This window comes from Ruditapes philippinarum, unplaced genomic scaffold (assembly GCF_026571515.1).
Source record: "Ruditapes philippinarum isolate M1 unplaced genomic scaffold, ASM2657151v2 ctg7533_1_1_1_1, whole genome shotgun sequence".
Classification (NCBI taxonomy): Eukaryota; Metazoa; Mollusca; class Bivalvia; order Venerida; family Veneridae; genus Ruditapes; species Ruditapes philippinarum.
The window spans coordinates 8,174-26,762 of NW_026853921.1; the positions used below are offsets into that span (position 1 = coordinate 8,174).

The 18,589-nt window shown below is 32.0% G+C and overlaps 1 protein-coding gene across 1 annotated transcript in view; it reads right to left on the reverse strand.

Moving 5' to 3' along the window:
• Positions 1-244: 244 nt before the first annotated feature.
• LOC132738376 (uncharacterized) overlaps positions 245-18,589 on the reverse strand; it is a 29,533-nt gene continuing 11,188 nt past the window's right edge. Inside the window, exons 2-5 of the mRNA XM_060725866.1 lie at positions 16,077-16,215; positions 4,675-4,721; positions 1,976-2,094; positions 245-341 (exon numbers count right to left, since the gene is read on the reverse strand). Coding sequence (XP_060581849.1) covers positions 249-341; positions 1,976-2,094; positions 4,675-4,721; positions 16,077-16,215 — 398 coding nt within the window. The 3' untranslated portion in view covers positions 245-248. The remainder of the gene's footprint in view (positions 342-1,975; positions 2,095-4,674; positions 4,722-16,076; positions 16,216-18,589) is intronic.

An 18,589-nucleotide genomic window follows, 5' to 3' on the forward strand; every position in this document is an offset into this window, starting at 1 on the left:
AATTTTATTTGTGATTCTTTTTTCAACACTCCCAATATCATCCCCTTTTAATTTCATACAATCATATATCCCCCAAAAAACACATCGGGGTATCTTAAACTTCAGATTTATTAATTATCATTCCCCGAAAAGGGTTTTAAAACCCCAAAAGGGGTGGCCCTTTTGCGGTGAATAATAATTTTCCCCCTTGATAAAAGTTTCATGGAATGAATTCAAAATATTATAAGAGGAAAAATGGGTTCAAAGGCTTATTTTGGGCTGCCTGCCCCTGGTGGATCTAGTAATACTTTCCGTCTAGCAGTCTCACGTGAAACATTGTTATATAATTTGGTCAATCTCTCCTACAAAAAACAAAGGATAAAAATGTTTTTGATAGACATCAAATTATGAGATTTATCTTATAAGAGGTTTATATACAGAGAGTAGGGCAGAAATGTATAAATCAGGCAGCTAAATAAGTAAAGGCATGAGGGCTTCAGCTAGGGGGTCAATATTTATTGAGGGCCAATTGTCACTTTCAGCCCAACTCTAACGAGTATCAATGTATATAATAGTTGAAATACATTTTACAATAACTTTTGATATTTCTGTTGTTAAAACTCTAGAGCCCTCTAAAGATAAGACAGAGTTGCTTCCCTTCATAGGTACGAATTCCAGTAGAATCAATTTGCAAGTGCTTGATCTCTCAAATCAAGCCATCCTTACTATAAAGCCCACTTTTACTTTCCAGCTAGCCTGTTTTGAGGATGTCAACTAACATGTCACATTTAATTATTTTTGCACTTGTTCAGCAGACTGATTATGATTTTTTGGACCCAGGCAGCAAACCATTTTTGCACTTGCCTATGTTCAGCTGACATGATTTTCTAACCCTTAAGGCCGCAAACTTTAATCAATTTCTTAACACTCAGAACCAATTAAAATTCCATCATTGGTAAATTCCTTTATATATATATAGTTGCAAATGTATAAAGCATAATATTAATCACATGATGCTGATTGTTTCAATGCAATACAACCATTACTTATTTCTTCATACATTTATGCATTACCTTTAAGGCACATACCCAAGAGAATCAATATTCTTTTAATTCTTGAAAAATGTCAAACATAATGTTACATTGTGTTTGAATAATGAATTAAAGGCATGCTAGATGTTTTACCATTGACGAAAGTGGGCGCTGAGCTTGTAGTTATGTGTTATAGAGGTATCGAAATGTAAACAAAGCAGTATTTTGATTTCCATATAAAATACTTATTCACTAAAATTGTACTGATTGCCAACAGAACTATAGTGGCAAAGACAGTCCATGTTTATGGCAAATAAAGATTAATTTTACAACTGTGACAAGATACCAAAGACAGAGCTATAATGGCAATGACAGTCCATGTTTATGGCAAATAAAGATTCATTTTACAACTGTGACAAGATATCAAAGACAGAGCTACAGTGACAAAGACAGTCCATGTTTATGGCAAATAAAGATTAATTTTACAACTGTGACAAGATACCAAAGACAGAGCTACAGTGGCAATGACAGTCCATGTTAATGGCAAATAAAGATTCATTTTACAACTGTGACAAGATACCAATGACAGAGCTACAGTGGCAAAGACAGTTCATGTTTATGGCAAATAAAGATTAATTTTACAACTGTGACAAGATACCAAAGACAGAGCTACAGTGGCAAAGACAGTCCATAGTTATTGCAAATAAAGATTCATTTTACAACTGTGACAAGATACCAAAAATTGAAAAAAAATGAAAAATTTCGGAAATAAAATAAGTAACAATTTTAAAGCATTAAGGGCCTTTAATATAATTATGTTTTAAATAAATATATGCAAAAAGCTAAATTCCTTGTCATGCCGGTTGAGTAACTACTATCTTTCATTAAGTAAGGCTAAAATGCATGACAGCACCTAGGCAGTATCAAAAGTTAAAATGTGCTAGAAGATTTTAAGTCACTCTTACCTGAACATTTTGTAAAATATTATTGACTAACATAACACGCCTTCTTGAATTGTTCAACTTTTTTACATATGATTCCAAGTCCACCGATGTAGCCTGGCTACTGGATATTACCTGCAAATCTGAAAAGCAACCATATAATAATTCATTAATGTCACAATTGCTTTGAAGCTTATTTAATACACCTGCAAATCTGAAAACCATATAATTAATGGGGGCCTTGAAACTGCGTGGGGCTTTTGTCTACATATTCCAACTTTAAGTCTAATGTTTTGTTTTACTGAAAATAAAACAAGTTGCACACTTGATTATTTCAATGCTCTACTTATTTTGATCTGACTGTGTTAACTATTTTCCTATTCATATATATTATTATTATAATTATTCACACAAATACTGCGGGAGTAGGAGTAACTTTTACATATTTTCACAAATGTGTATCTCTTATTCCATGTGACAGTGTAGCATAAAACAAAGACACTATTTCTATTTTCTTTTTAAAAAATCATGTAGGTCACTTACATTATGTAATGACTTATATTTATAAACAAGTTGTGTGCCAGTATAATGACAATATTCCACCATCATAAATAAAATCAGTATTCTAACTGTAACTGCACAAAGTTTAAAACTCTCTGACGTTTCCAAAGGGTAAAACCCCTCTTTATTAAAGTGTATACAGTTATAATTATATTTGTTGTCTCATGATTGTAAAATGCTGGTTTATATTTTGATCAAAGCGATTACAGAATACCTAGAATGTAAAAGTTTTGTCAGATTATTTAATTTAAAGTGCCAAGGGGATGTTTTAAATCATCTTCAAACCTTACTCAAAATTAGCGCAAAAATTTTGTTCAGGATATTTTTTTTCTGTTTACATGTACATGTATGCAAATGTTCATGATTAATAAATTATGACATTGTATATTAAATTGTGAAGACATACACTTTTTCAAGAAGCCACCCTTAACCATGGTTATGAAAACAACATACCATAATATTCCCATTAAAAGCCCCCAGGGACTAAACAATTTCCAAAAGAGGGACTTAAATTACAACAATTTTCCTAAATCCAAAAGTCATTGTAAAAGCATTTAGTGTTAGGAAGTGTTGGTAATAACATTAAAAAGTGTCAAGGTTTTAAAGTTTATAATATCATTCATTTTTATATGCCCGAAAGAACTTCGGATATATTATGTTATACCCACTGGCGTCCGTCCGTCTGTCTGTCTGTCCGTCTGTTAGCAATTTGGTTTCCGGAGCATAACTTAAGTTCCATTTGGCCCACAGTATTCGAACTTCATAGGATGATTGTCCATATTGGGTAGAAGACCCCTATTGATTTTTGGGTCACACGGTCAAAGGTCAAGGTCACTATGACCTTAAAACTGAAAACAGTTTCCGGAGCATAACTTAAGTTCCATTTGGCCCACAGTGTTCAAACTTCATAGGACAAGTGTCCATATTGGGTAGAAGACCCCTATTTATTTTTGGGTCAAAGGTCAAGGTCACTATGACCTTAAAACTGAAAACAGTTTCTTTAGCAAAACTTAAGTTCCATTTGGCCCACAGTGTTCAAACTTCATAGGGTGATTGTCCATATTGGGTAAAAGAATCCTATTGATTTTGGGGTCACAAGTTCAAAGGTCAAGGTCACTTTTACCTGAAAACTGAAAACAGTTTCCGGAGCATAACTTAAGTTCCATTTGGCCCACAGTGTTCAAACTTCATAGGATGATTGTCCATATTGGGTTGAAGACCCCTATTGATTTTGGGGTCACAAGGTCAAAGTTCAAGGTCACTATTACTTAGAAATTGAAAACAGTTTCTTTAGCATAACTTAAGTTCAATTTGGCCCACAATATTCAAACTTCATATGATGATTGTCCATATTAAGTATAAGACTCCTATTGATTTTGGGGTCACAAGGTCAAAGGTCAAGGTCACTATGACCTTAAAACTGAAAACAGTTGTCGGAACATAACTTAAGTTTCATTTGGCCCACTGTATTTAAACTTCATAGTATGATTGTCCATATTGGGTAGAAGACCCCCATTGATTTTGGGGTCACAAGGTCAAAGGTCAAGGTCACTATAACCTTGGAACTGAAAACAGTTTCTTGGGCATAACTTAAGTTCCATTTGGACCACAATATTGAAACTTCAAAGGAGGATTGTTTTGTGAAGGAGGTAATAGTCTTTATAAGTTAATTCCCATGTCTTACAAATGCTTCATATTTAGTAAAAAAATCACTTTCGGGCATATAATGCTCCGCCTAGCGGTGCTCTTGTTGTGTTTACTATAAAATAAAATAGATTCCGAGTGATTTGAATAAAAGATATGGATTTAATCGGGATTTCAGCACTGATGAGTAGATTTTTGTCCATATAAAAAAAAACCTGGGGTTGGGGGTATAGCCTGTATTACAGGATGGGGTATTTTTTAAGAATTTAACGGTAATTTCATTGTTTTTAAACTTCTTTATAATTTTTCATCAGATATAGGTTTATACAGTTCAAGAAATTTACTGTATATTTTGAATCACATGTATATCAAACATTTTTCTTAACAGTAAGACTAGTCAGTTAGATAGCATTTTATCTGCTTTACAAAAGCTATGACAGCTTTCATGTTTACTGAGAATGTTTATATATAAAATATTTAAGAAATGAAAACTTAGACTCAAACATTATTACTATTACCTCCAGCTAAGCTGTCAATTTGCTGGCGTAGTTCAACTTGGCTTTCTCTAAAAGTGAAAAGAAAATAACACCACTCTTGTTAACTGACAATTCACTAAAAATTCTGCAATGTATAACTATTCCATCTTTTATATATGGGCTTCAATAGAAAATGCCAAAAATGTCCATTGTAAATATCATATTGTATTTACATGAATTTGCTTTACTTTGAGTCCTGCAATTTTGTTTTGAGATTCATGTACACTATGATGTTACTAGGTCAGAACCAATAACTTGCATGCAAAATTTCACATCCTGTTTGATAATTTTAATATTGAAAATGACTAAAACTAGAAATGTGTTGTCATGCCACGGATGTCCCCGCATGCAGCCAAAATTTCAGATGTTATAATATTCAGATCCAAATTTGTTTGCACAAACATTTTTTTTTCATTTGAAGCTTAAAGCCCTTAAAACTATTCCATGTTAAAACAAACCATTTTTGTACAAAGTTCTAGGCACTGCAACTATTCAGTGTTAACCTTTTGTAAATTGCATATTTGTAGCCAAAAAAATGACATCATATAGTCACTTCCACAAAAGTATAAGTGCTGAAACTGAAAATTCAATTTTTTTCCAACATTCAAGAGAGAAAACTTTGTCCAAAATCATTGAACCATGACCAAATTCAAACTTGAACTACTTACTCCTAAGATGTATCTATATGACAAATTTGAGTAAAATGTGTACAAGCATTTGGGAGATAAAGAACAGAAACTAAAGATATCTGATTTTTTCAAAGTCATAGTTATTCAAAAGAAACTCTGAACTACATAGCATAATTATTGTTTTGTTGTTGATATTTATTATGAAATTATTTCATTATAATGCATCAACACATGGAAACACGTGAAAACACATTTTTTTCACTTTTATACCAAATCAAATTTTATTCTGGTTAAATAAGTCCACTCTAAAGACAAAAAGGTTATATTTGTAAAAAAAAAAACGTAGATTTGTATATAGGCAGCGTTTAGCGGAATGAATAGGAAAACCGTGTACAGCTTCAAACAGTGTGTAAGAGATTCATCCGATCGACAATTATTTTAGCAAATATCTTCAAAAGGGGGCAAATTGAAGATCGATATTTAAAGATTTAATGTTGATTAAATAATAAGGAAACAATTCATTCGCAAGTTTGGCTTGGAACCCGAGAATTTTTGCGAAATTTTAGGGTTTCTGGCGAACGTGAAATCGCCGATGTTCGCAGGGCCAAAACACCATTTTTGGGGAAGGGGCCTCAGCCTTTTTCTTGGGGAAAATATGCATGATTTTGGCATACTTTGGGAAAAGGGGTCTCAAATTTAACACAAACTTTTAACAAGCCTTCAAAATAGAAAAGCAAAAAAACACTGGGAAATACAAATAAGGCAGTAAAAGACCTTAATTCAACACCATTATTTAACTTTATTCTAAATTCTATGGGAAATGTCAAAAGACTGGGGAATTTTGATGACCAAACTGGGGAAAAATAGAGGCTAGTTTGGTTGGGGAAGTAGCCTATATTAGGCCTCTACAAAGAAGGGTTTTTTGGCCCTGGTTCGGGATCAATTTTCGGATAGAATCTAAATATCAAAGAAAAGCGTATGTGTATTTTGGTTTGTTGTCCTGGCATTTCGGCACAATATCTTAAATTCTTAATAGTCTTATCGAAAGTTTTTGCAAGAATGAAACTAAAGCAAAATTGTGCCTAGAAAATGCCGAAAATATTCGACAATCATTCAAAATTACACTCATTTGTAATTTGAGAAAACAGTCTTTAAACTTGCGGCGTAAATAGTCGATAATTTTATCCTTTTGTCGGTAAAATTTGCTAATTTCCAATCAACTGTTGATCAAAGATATAAAATTATCACCTCGTGTTATATCTGGTAATAACATGCACTGAACAGCGCGTGTATACATTAGTCTGATCACTATTGCGTGATAATGATCGTAAGCGTTATCGCTGATTGGCTAATCGCTTCACGGGTCGATGTGCATAGGACCGCCTACCTATAGACTGACACGCGCTGACGCATTTGTGTATTTGTGGTTGTAAACAATCGGTTATGTTTATGCGTGCCAAGGCAAAATTAAGCGTACGTGGAATCCTTGCTCTGAAATATTTGTGTCCAGCTGTAATAAACATGCGTACCGGGACGCCGAAATGAGCGTCCCCGAGAACCCTGATTTAAGTTCAAGAGGGATAACTCTGTAAGGTTTCAAGGTTTATTTGAATACGTCAGGGCCCATATGGGCATGTGACAACATAAAACAGTACATACATACAAAATAATACAAAATGGCAAATAATATGTAAAAACAAAATACTACAAAATGGCAAATTATAAATGGTCATACAACTCCATGATGTAATAAAATTACTGTAATAATTGACTGATAATGGAGGATGAGAGAGAAAAATCAAAAATCATTGCGAGAAAAAAACAAAGAGAAAATACATAATCTAATAAGCTAACATTATTTAAATAATAACATAATATTTTTGCAAAATATGGCAAGTTTCAAAAGGATATCTTTATTACTATGGTTCATTAATTTTTCAAATTTTAAAGCACTTGGACGTTCATAGAAATATTTATCAAGATACAGCTTTCTTGTATTGACTAAATGTGAACATTCGAAAAGATAATGGAATTCGTCGCCTAAAGAGTTACTGGTACATAGGTTACAAGTTCTAAGTTCTCTTGGAATATCATCAAACCTTCCTTTTTCAATAGGAAGTTTGTGATTCATACTTCTAAATTTAAAGAGAATTAAAGCTAAATTCATAGGTAACTTGCTGAGGTATGGCTCAAAACAAAAATCCTGTTTATAAATCCTGTAATTTAGACATTTACTGGAATTATTATTAAGCTATCATCAAACCATGACCAAATTCGAACTTGACCAGTGTATTTTTATGGCATATCCATATACTAAATTCGACGTGAATATGTACAACTGTTGGGGAGATAATGAACGGAAACTGAAAATTTCCTTTTTTTTTCAAAGTAAAAGGGGTATTACTCTGCCAAAAATCATCAAACCATTACTAAATTCGACCTTGACCTGTGCATAACATTGAGGTATCCATGTGTTAAATTTGTGTTTAATGAGTAATACAGTAGGGAGAAAATGAACAGAAACTGAAAATTTCATATCATTTTCAAAGTGAAAGGGGCATAACTCTGCCAAAATCATTGAACAATGACTGAATTCACACTTGACCTGCACATTCCTTTGCACATATCTATATAATAAACTTGATTTGAATATGTACAACTGTTGGGGAGATAATAAACGGAAACTGAAAATTTCATATTATTTTCCAAATGAAAGGGGCACAACTCTGCCAAAAGTCATTGAACCATGACCAAATTTGCACTTGACCTGCGCATTTCTTTGAAATATCCATATCTTAAATTTGAGTTGAATATGTACTGTAACTGTGGGAGATAATGAACAGAAACTGAAAATTTCATACTATTTTCAAAGTGAAAGGGCCATAACTCTGCAAAAATTATCAAACAATGACCAAATTTGAACTTGATCTGCACATTCCTTTGACATATCCCATATGCCAAATTTAAGTTGAATTTGTAATACTGTCGGGGAGTTAATGAATGGAAACTTAAAATTTCATATCATTTTCAAAGTGAAACTTCAAAGGGGTATGATGTTTTTCTTATATACCAACACAGATTTATATTACATTCCAGCTTTAGTTGTGTCCCTTAGTTACTCAAACGCCCTTTATATCCTGTCTGAAACTTTTTTTGTCATTGGATAAAAAATGCAGGCTTTTTAAATTAATGTTGTGCATATGTGTTTAACTAAATTTAGCAATCGATCTTTCCGACAGGTAAAACAACAAAAGAGCAGATTAATGATAACCTGTGCATGCATTTCACATCTGCCTCACTCATGTAAAGTGCCTTTATTATGATTGTTAATTATACTTGACTGTTACATAGATTAAATTTTATAGAGGATATGGTTCATTTTAAATCTATGTGAAAAATATAATTGGCAAAAAAAAGTAAGATTTTTTTCACAGGGTGGGGGGGGAGGGGGAGCCAAGGTCTATCCATGAGTGTTTTACTTAGGTTTGTGGGCAGGTTGCAATGGAGCAGCGATGTACACTTTATATAAATGTAAACATAGACAGTATCTATAACTTAATGCCTAATTTTAAAGAAAGAAATGATAAGGGCCCTCAAAATTTTATCTGGGACCCTCATATTTAAGGAGCACGAGTTCTTGGGACTCTTAAATAAAAATTCCTAACAGAAACCCTGTATATTAATTTTTAGTGTTTGATAATATCATGTCAAAAACACTTACATAATTTCCAATGGCTCAGGAAAACTCTTAAATACCGTATTTTAAAGTAAATTTATTTCTGGAAGATCTACCCAATATATTCATTATTGAATAAAAAAATGCCGCAGGGTTAGCTAGCCTTAACAGTGGGTATCTATAGGCTAGACCAACATATGACTCAGATTTGGCTAGAACGGGAGGGTATGGTATTTTAAGGTCCTTTGTTCCTACTTAGCAGTCAGTTGTGCCTATCGGCAGTCCTTAGCAGCCCTGTAACTTATTGAGAGCATGCGTTCACAAGATTTCGGGATGGACGGACGCTATATGCTCCCACATTGTGGGGGCATAACAATGCAGAAAGAGGGTTAATTTGCTTCAATAAGGTGATAGTCTCATCAGATGTTGGGGTTTAAAATAATATGCGGAAAGTCCGAGCGGGGCCAAAGGCCCCGTGAGGGCTGTAGCGCTCTTAGATAACATGTATGACATGTATCAATTGAAATAAAAAATCAAATTAAAAGTAAATGAAAATTTCAAAAAAATATATAGATCTATCCTATACCTAATGAGCTGTGAAAAAATCCTTAGTTAACTGGGTGCCGCCAATATGAAATCCTTTTGAGCTAAATATAGATATCACAGCGCTTTTAATGAGCGTCTACATAATTCAGACTATTGCTAGCAGACGCATGCTTAATAACACTTCCGGTGAGAAAGAATGATGTACAAAATCAGAAAATTAACATTCATTTCATTCATAAGAACTATAGTAACGATGATAAATGTAAAAAGTTACTTTTAAATCCTTTTTGATAAATTAGCACATTAAAAATAACGTAAAAACAATAGATGTGATTAGAGATTAACAGAAATGGCGGAAGGGATTTTCCAAACGCCGACGCATGCCCAGTGGTCCCTCTTCCGATGATAGGTTGAACACCACCAATTTGTTTGTTTCTGATTACGATACAAAATACCTGCATTTACTTAATATGAAATTAGGTGCTACCTATGGCGCGGAAAGTTCTTATGAACTATGATTTGAGCATATAACATGTTTAGTGTACCTATCTTGCAGGTATTTTGTACTGTAAACAAAACAAATAAATTGGTGGTGTTCAACCTATAGTCGGAGCGCTCGGAATGTTCCGAAAATCTCCGAACGTAAAGGGGGACCACTGCGCATGCGTCGGCGTTTGAAAAATCCCGTCCGCCATTTTTGTTAATCTCTAATCACAGTTGTTGTTTTAACGTTATTTTAATGTGCTAATTTATCAAAAAGGATATGTTAAAGTAACTTTTTATATTTATAATCGTTACTATAGTTCTTATCAATGAAAAGCATGTTTACTTTCTGATCTTGCACATCATTCTCTCACCGGAAGTGTTACTTAGCAGACGCTAGCAATAGTCTAAATTATGTAGACGCTCATTAAAAGTGCTCTAAAATCTATATTTAGCTCAAAATGATTTCAAAAAGGCGGCGCCCAGTTAACTAAGGATTTTTTCACAGCTCATTAGGTATAGGATATATATTTTTTTGAAATTTTCATTTACTTTTAATTTGAATTCATTTGAATTGATACGCGTCATACATGTTATCTAAGAGCGCTACAGCCCTCGCGGGGCCTTTGGCCCCGCTCGGACTTTCCGCGTATAAACGAATTGCATGATAGATCTGGTTAACATAATACACTAAACATGTTATGCTTAAATATTAAATCATAAGAGCTTTCCGCGCCATAGGTAGCACCTAATTTCCATATTAGTTTTTTTCTCACTTAACATATACTGAAATATGTAATTGTTATGAGAATGCCCTATGAGGTATTTTAAGGTATTTTGTACCTCCTTGGCAGTCCTTTGTGTCTCCTTAGTGGTCCTTAGCAGTATTTAGTAGGACTCCGGCTAGTCACTTATTATCATGCTTTGTTGGTTATACCTTGTGATTGATGGGAAACTTTATCAGTTTATGGCCCACTAGTCAAAATATATTGACGTGCCAAAGCTTGATTCTGAGATATTTTCGTTCTGGGGCAGAATCTCGCTTTAACGTCAAAACCAAAAGGAGACCTTTCTGTGGTGAAACGTGGATTTCGATGTAAATGTGAAAATGCAGACAATTTAAACTAAGAATTTATTCAACAATACAATTTTAAGGAATTAACAGCACAAAAAGTGCCAGACTATCAACTTAGAAGAAAGTAAACCACGTTAGTTTCATTTCACCGTCTCATTTGTGTTCCAACGCCGCCATATTGTGATGTTGCTACAGTAATGTAACATGTACGCTAAAAATCGATATTGTTCGGTACCGTGCGTGAATCCTGTAATTTTCATATTATTTTGTTTTTTGCGTGGCTAAAAAAACATGAAAAACTAAACAAATTATTCTTAATGTTGTTATTATTAATTATCTTTATTGCTACATTAAAATAAATCACCAGGAAATAATCAAATATTTTTCTAATTGATTGAAATCATTAAAATGATGCGGAGAAACTTTTAATTTAGACCTCTTTTTTACAAAAATGTTTATTAAAGGATAAACAAATATTGCATATCATTAAAATTTATATTGTCACCACTCTGTTGTATTATCCATGTTAGTATAATTATGTTAGTCACAACTTGCTGCGTATTATAAACAGCAACTCCTTGCCTAGAAAAGGTTTGTTTTTCAAACGTGCATTATGCTATGAAAGTTTCTTGAATTTAGATTGTAAATTCTTGCATTAATTTTTCATTCCTCAACAGTTTTCAGAAAAGTTAAACTCGTTACTCCGAGCGCCCATTTTTCGTTTGTCTGTATCTGAAAGAACCTGTGTACATATACCATTTATCCGTGTAATAAGACTGTTATCATAGTATGCCGTAATGGCCAGGATATTTGGGTGTTGTTTAAGCGATGTTCCAGAGAAGTAATTGTCCCGGGTATAGAAAATATATTCGACCTAATAATATTTATTTTTGAAATGAGTCAACTATTCCTCAACGCCGACACCGGTACGCTGGCCAATATACACTTCGGAAATGTTGACACTATTAATAATTGATGCGCAGTTCTGTTTCTACCTTACTTAAATTCTTTGTTTCAACTTTATATTTATAAGATTAAGTTTTAAATAAATAAATTTGATTTACAGGTAAGTTTTTAAATTTGAGCCGTGATTCCTTTCCAGAATCAGTTAAACAAGTTTCCGTGCTGGCACGGTCCAAATTGAAAAGAAAAGTTATTTTTAGATTGTAATTAGATCTACATGTATTTATTTTTCATTTTATAATTATAAATATACTTGATGATTTATTTTAAAGACGATAAACTTATGCTTAAATTTCTTTCTAGAATACATTTATGAAAAATGTTTTAACGGTGGTAAGAATTTAAATGTGTTATGGTCCAGAGTTTCCTCAGTACATTTCCCGGCTTACCGACACGCTCTGAATTTACGCAATATATGCCAACTTTTTAAGTTTTGAGTTGTGACATTAATTTTTTAGGAACTATTTTCTGGTTTTCAATCTAAATTTACAAGAAAGTTAAAATCTTAATTTTCGTTTTATGTCAAAAACCCAAAAAATTATTGAAAAAAAAAAAGAACTGAAGAGGCGCCGTGATTTCTTACCGATTTTATAAGTTCGTTTTCCAAAGCAACACCTTTTATATTTGGGCAGTAACAATCTGTATCTATTATTGTTTAAAATGAGCAAACGTGTTGCATAACCCTTAAATGTTATAAGATTGGACAAGAATCAAAGAAATCACAGACACTTGGAGTGTCGAGCACAAAAATCCAAATAGAATGTATATTTGTCAAAGTTGGTGAGCCCCGTTTGAAAACGGCGATAATCTCGGTGTTTATTTTGCCTGTTGCATTGTTTATATTGACGTTGAAGTTTAAAATTGACCATCATGGTGAAGAATTATATCTTCTGTGTCGATGGGCCAAAGGATTATGTGAAAATATTGGAAACGGAATAAAGTACATGGTGTTTTTGACGGTAGTTGTGCGGATTTTTTTCCGGCGAACATTTTCATCTTGTGTATTATATATATATGTATAGACGTTGAAATATGATTTTTTTTCAAAACGGCTTATATTAAGTGTTTTTGATATATATGATCAGTACATGTGCTGGGATTGACAAATATACATTTTATTTGCATATTTAAGGCATTTTGAGCTCCACACCCCAAGTGTCTGTGAAAGAAATTAGCGGCGCAGCGTTTTGTTTATGTAACATTGTAAAATAACCGCGTTGATTCTTCAAATCGCACTTCGCCATGCATGTATTTTATAAAAGAAAATAATTTCTTAGACAGCATATAAAGGAAATGTATGGAATAAATCTTTACTGCAAACCAACATTATGAAAGTCTTTTGCAAAAAAAAAATAACAACAAAAAATTGAAGCGGGCACCTGTTTCATGAAATAAATTTCCGAGTATTTTTTCCCTGCTACCACGATCATTTTTAAAACAATTTTCATACCTACGTGTGTGTGTGTGTGTGTGTGTGTGTGTGTGTGTGTTTTTTCTTTCTATCAACATCTTTAGAAAGATTTTTGGAGTAAACTATCCAGAATTATGGACATGCGCGGATAAGAAATTAAAAAAGAAAAAAGAAATTTACATGGAATGTTCATGTATAATGTCGAGGCACCGCATTTGACATTTATTCGTTTTATTATTGATAAAAATTATTTTGAACATTGAAAATATCGTTTAATAAATCTGATTATGAATAACAGACTGACAAATTCCTTAGAATGGTGTCTTCTCGTAGTCGATAAAGCACTAGGAGTCCGTACATTGTACGTTGCTCTTTAAACATATAAACCTCATATTTCTGCTCTTAACATATCCCTATTTTCATCATAATCGTCGGGAAAAAAATCTATAGATACCAACAGGTCCCATGTCCTATATTTACTGGGAAAGCTGAACAAAATATTTTTTTATAAACAAGAAACGGATTAGTGAGGAGTTCATTTACAGACTGAGAGTAGCTTTTCTAAAAAGATAATGATGATTCTGATATTTCTGAGAACGCTCTGACAATAACGAATACGTTGTGCATCTGCTCCAATAAAATAATATTTTCATCCTTTCATAATTATTAATTTTTGCATAAATAAATGTCTTAAATACAACATTAAACTTGATATTTTACTAAGAGTGTTTAACGCAGTACCGCATACACACCAGTGTAGTTATCAACAGTGTATTTGTCACGTGACATTAGCGGCGATGTCTTTATTTTGATAGTGCATGTGTTTACTTTTATATCAAAATCGTTATGTTAGGAATATTTTCACAAATAAAACATGAAATTGATGTAGAAATGAATAATCTTTAAAGGTATCGTAACAAATTTATTCAAATATGAATTCTAATACGATTTTAGACGGTCCAAAGCTTGCGCTCAAAATCCCGGCGCAAATTTTACCACAGAAAAGGTAGTTTTTATGTTGTACGTAGAGGCGAGATATTGCCCAGACACGAAAATAGCACAATATCTCGTCGCGCAGTACGGTAGTCAGACTATTCTCTCCCTTACCAGTTCCTCCCCTGACGTTTCCTCCCTGACGGTTCTCTCCCTATTTTGGGGGAGAACTGTCTGCCTATTTGCAAATTAGAAGACAGTTCCTGCCCATTTTTATTTTTATAAAAACATTATTATTAAAGTATTTAGATGATAAATAAATGGATAAGTTTTTCATGAATTGATATAAATTAGAAAAAAAAAAGATTTTATTGAAGTGTTTAGATGTTAAATAAATGGGTACGGTAAGGTTTATTATTAAATTGTAATAAATTAGAGAGAAAAATACTTTAATATATTATTCTAATGTTTAATTCAAGTTTCAATTTTGTTAGCATCATCAGCAACAATAAATCAGTAAGTTTATTATCAAATATTAATATAAATTAGAGAAAAAAATATTTTATTGAAGCATTTAGATGTTTAATAAATTTGTAACTTTATTATCAATTGATATAAATTGAATTAGAAAAACTTTTTTTTAACATATAATAATAATTGATCGATGATTATATTAGTTAATTATTCTGATTTTTTAATTAGATAACCATGTAATGTATACTTTTTAATGTGTTTAGTCATTGAAAATAATTAATGAATAATTTACATGATTAGGATAATCATAAGATATTATTATTATTATTTTTTTTTTTTTAATAAATAAAAATGAAATTTATAGGCAAAAAATGAATAATAAATTCTAATTGCTAAACTTTTGTATAATGAAAAAAGTTCAATACACACATGTATGCATTAAGTTTGCTGCCAGTGATAATTGAGGTGTTTAGTAATTCCTTGGTGTTGATTAGATTAAAAAAGCTGTGAAAAGGTGTTGATGAATAAGTATTATATTAGTTATTTTGTATTATATATTGTTTCAAGTTAATGACTACATGTTTTTAAATCAATTTCGTAAAAAAGTAAATGTGGAATGTGTTTGCATACCAGTTGTTTATATTTATTTTCTAGAACATATTTGTTTCCACCTTATTCACTATTTAACAAATAAATGAACATCACAAGCTAGACCTTAACATAATTACACTTTTTACAGGTGTATATCAATCACTGTCCAATGATCTATATCTCTCACAATAAAGGTGTTGATAGGATTAAAATACTGAAAAAAGGTGTTAAATTCACAGGTGTTGATAGGATTAAAAAACTGAATAAGGTGTTAAATTTACAAACACTTTTCAGCTGATAAACATAAAACATAAAATGCATTTACTATCAAATTCATTATTTTAATAATCTTCATTAAGAAATATGATTAGATTAAGTCAAAACTAAAATGATAACTTATAAATAAAATTGGGGGGAGAACTGTCTGCATATTTCAAATTTGGGAGAGAACCGTCAGGGGAGGAAACGGTTAGGGAGAGAACCGTCAGGGAGAGGAACTGGTAAGGGGGAGAATAGTCTGTCATTCGCGCAGTACAATTAGTTGGACTAATGGCCCACTTGACGGCAGACTTGACACTTAACTGTTTGCTCAACAAATCAAACCTGCTTGGTGTGACAAAAACATCCTTCTTGATTACAAAATGTCTCGTGTGTAACAAATTTTCTTCTAATTTGATGAAGCGTCTGTTGATGCAGATCACAATATCACGGACTAAATAAGAATTAATACGTTTGAAATATACTTTACCTCACAGTTTTATAACTTCTGTGTCATCGAAATCTCTTCAAACTGTTGCTTCAGAGAAGATTCTATAATGCCATCTGATATGTGGCTGGTCTGAGTTTCGATCCATATTGGTTAAAGCATTTTCAAGATGAAATTTGAGAATTGGGCCGTCACTGGTCGAGCCATCATGGATTTTTTTCTTGTCTTAAATTCTGTTCCCTATACTTTGGTTTTTGGGAACATCCCGGGATCCGGGAAGACGGAATCCGTGTTCGGCCCTTTAATTTTCGGCTCTATTTATCCATCACACCTAAAGGCGCCAAATATTGGACACAGCATACCGGTAGACGGCATTTGATGGATATAAACTTTCTTACAAACACTGCACTTTCAAAACTAAAATTACAGATTAGAAAATAATACGCATTAGTCCTTTTTCTGCAGTTTTTATTTTTTGTGTTAGTCACTAATAATCCAAACAACAATTGATGGTGTATTCTGGTGGGTAGTACTTCCTAAAACTTTCCACCCACAAGGTTTAAAAATAAACTTCCATTTTTTTCAATAAATGGGGCTTCTTCTTTTGGACCCTCAGAAATTTGCACTTTAGTTTAATAATATACAGTTGAGTTCACACTAAACTTCCCACCCTTGTGCACTTCTAGCCAGGGAAGGTGACACCTAAATGGTTTATTGGCTAATTGCATATCAAGTGACAGGGGGCATCCATTTAAGCTGCTGTAAGAAAAAATAAACTTTGGGAATATATGGCCTATTCATGAATATAAATAAGTAAATTTTAAAATCAACAGCTTTAACATTTAAGGTGCTATCATGTAAAAGCTTAAAATAAATATTTTTTTTTATTTATTGTAATCATATTTTTATTAACCAGTATTTAACTGTGCTTTTTTTAATGGCCATGTATTTCAATTTTTCTAGCATACAAATGGGAAAATCAATGTGATAATTCTGGCCCAATTAATTTAGTTTGTTACAACATTAACTTTATTTTATGCTCAAATAGATCAAGGAAAGCTTTATATTTAAGCTAAAATATTATTTATATAATATATAACTTAGAGACAATTCCTCATGTTCAATATTGATAGAGAATATTAATACATTGATTTTAAAACAATCAATATACTTTATAATATTTTATTGCGACAATACTGTATAATTTTTAATATATGAAAAACACAAAAACAGATATGAGTATAGTGCAAATGGGTTGGGTTCCAACAAAGTCTAACTATTATAATATATATATTTTCCGGATAGAAATGACATTTCATCACGCAGGGCTCAGATCAATTGATGTATATTTACGGTACCCCCATTTGGCGTCGTTTTCATGTTCAGAGTCCTAAGTATCTCTATGAATATCAAATACATTTCGTGCTCCATATAGCCTCTATTTAAATGAAATCCTTAATGATATTATGTGTAAAAATATAAAACATGTTATATGTAATCAGGAAATATGAATCACAGCTGCTTTTATATAAATTCATATGTAATAAATCTTGAGCTATTAAAGATAAAATGTTCAGTCTGTTCTGTTCATATTTTACACAAAAGCATACATGCACATTATTGATTGTCATTGGTTAGTTTATAACATGGAAACATTTTGTTTTTTGTTGTTACATGAATATTACAAAAAACAAACAATATTTCTTTGATTGTAACAGGAACTGAATGTAAAATTAACATTATTTCATGGATCGAATGTATCAAGCAAAACATACATGTACGTTATTTCAATAACACGTTAGCGTTACGCTTTAAGACGTGTAAAATATAAAGAAGAGATAATCTTTACTATAAACATATTTTATCTTAGGTATGTGATAAAGAAAATTATTATATTCGTGTAGGTTATTACTATCTTGAGCTAACTCGTTGAATAAAATGGCATAATGTTCATGAGAGGACCGCATATAATATAAATATAACTGTGTTCAATTGATTCAGTGTTGAACCTTGTAAACACTTTATTCGATATTTCCCCTTTTTTAGCATTATTTTATTGATATGCGTGAATTTTTAAAGGGATTTGGCATGAATTTTTTCATTTGGTTTTTAAAAAAAATTGTATATAAAAAAATTTTAATTTACTAGGAAACATATTATGAAAGTTATAATATTATCAGGGGATAACTTATCGATTATATTCGAATTTTAAAAAGCTTTAGTTCAAAGGGGGACTTGAAATTTTTTTTTATACCCTTTTTTAACTACAATTTTTCAATTCAACCCCAATTTTTCTTAAGAATCAAAGGGAATTATTAAATATAGGGGGGGGCCTCCCTTTTTTGCCCCGAATAAAACAATTCAAAAAAACTTTTAAATTTTTTAAAAAATTATAATTTTCCCGGGGAAC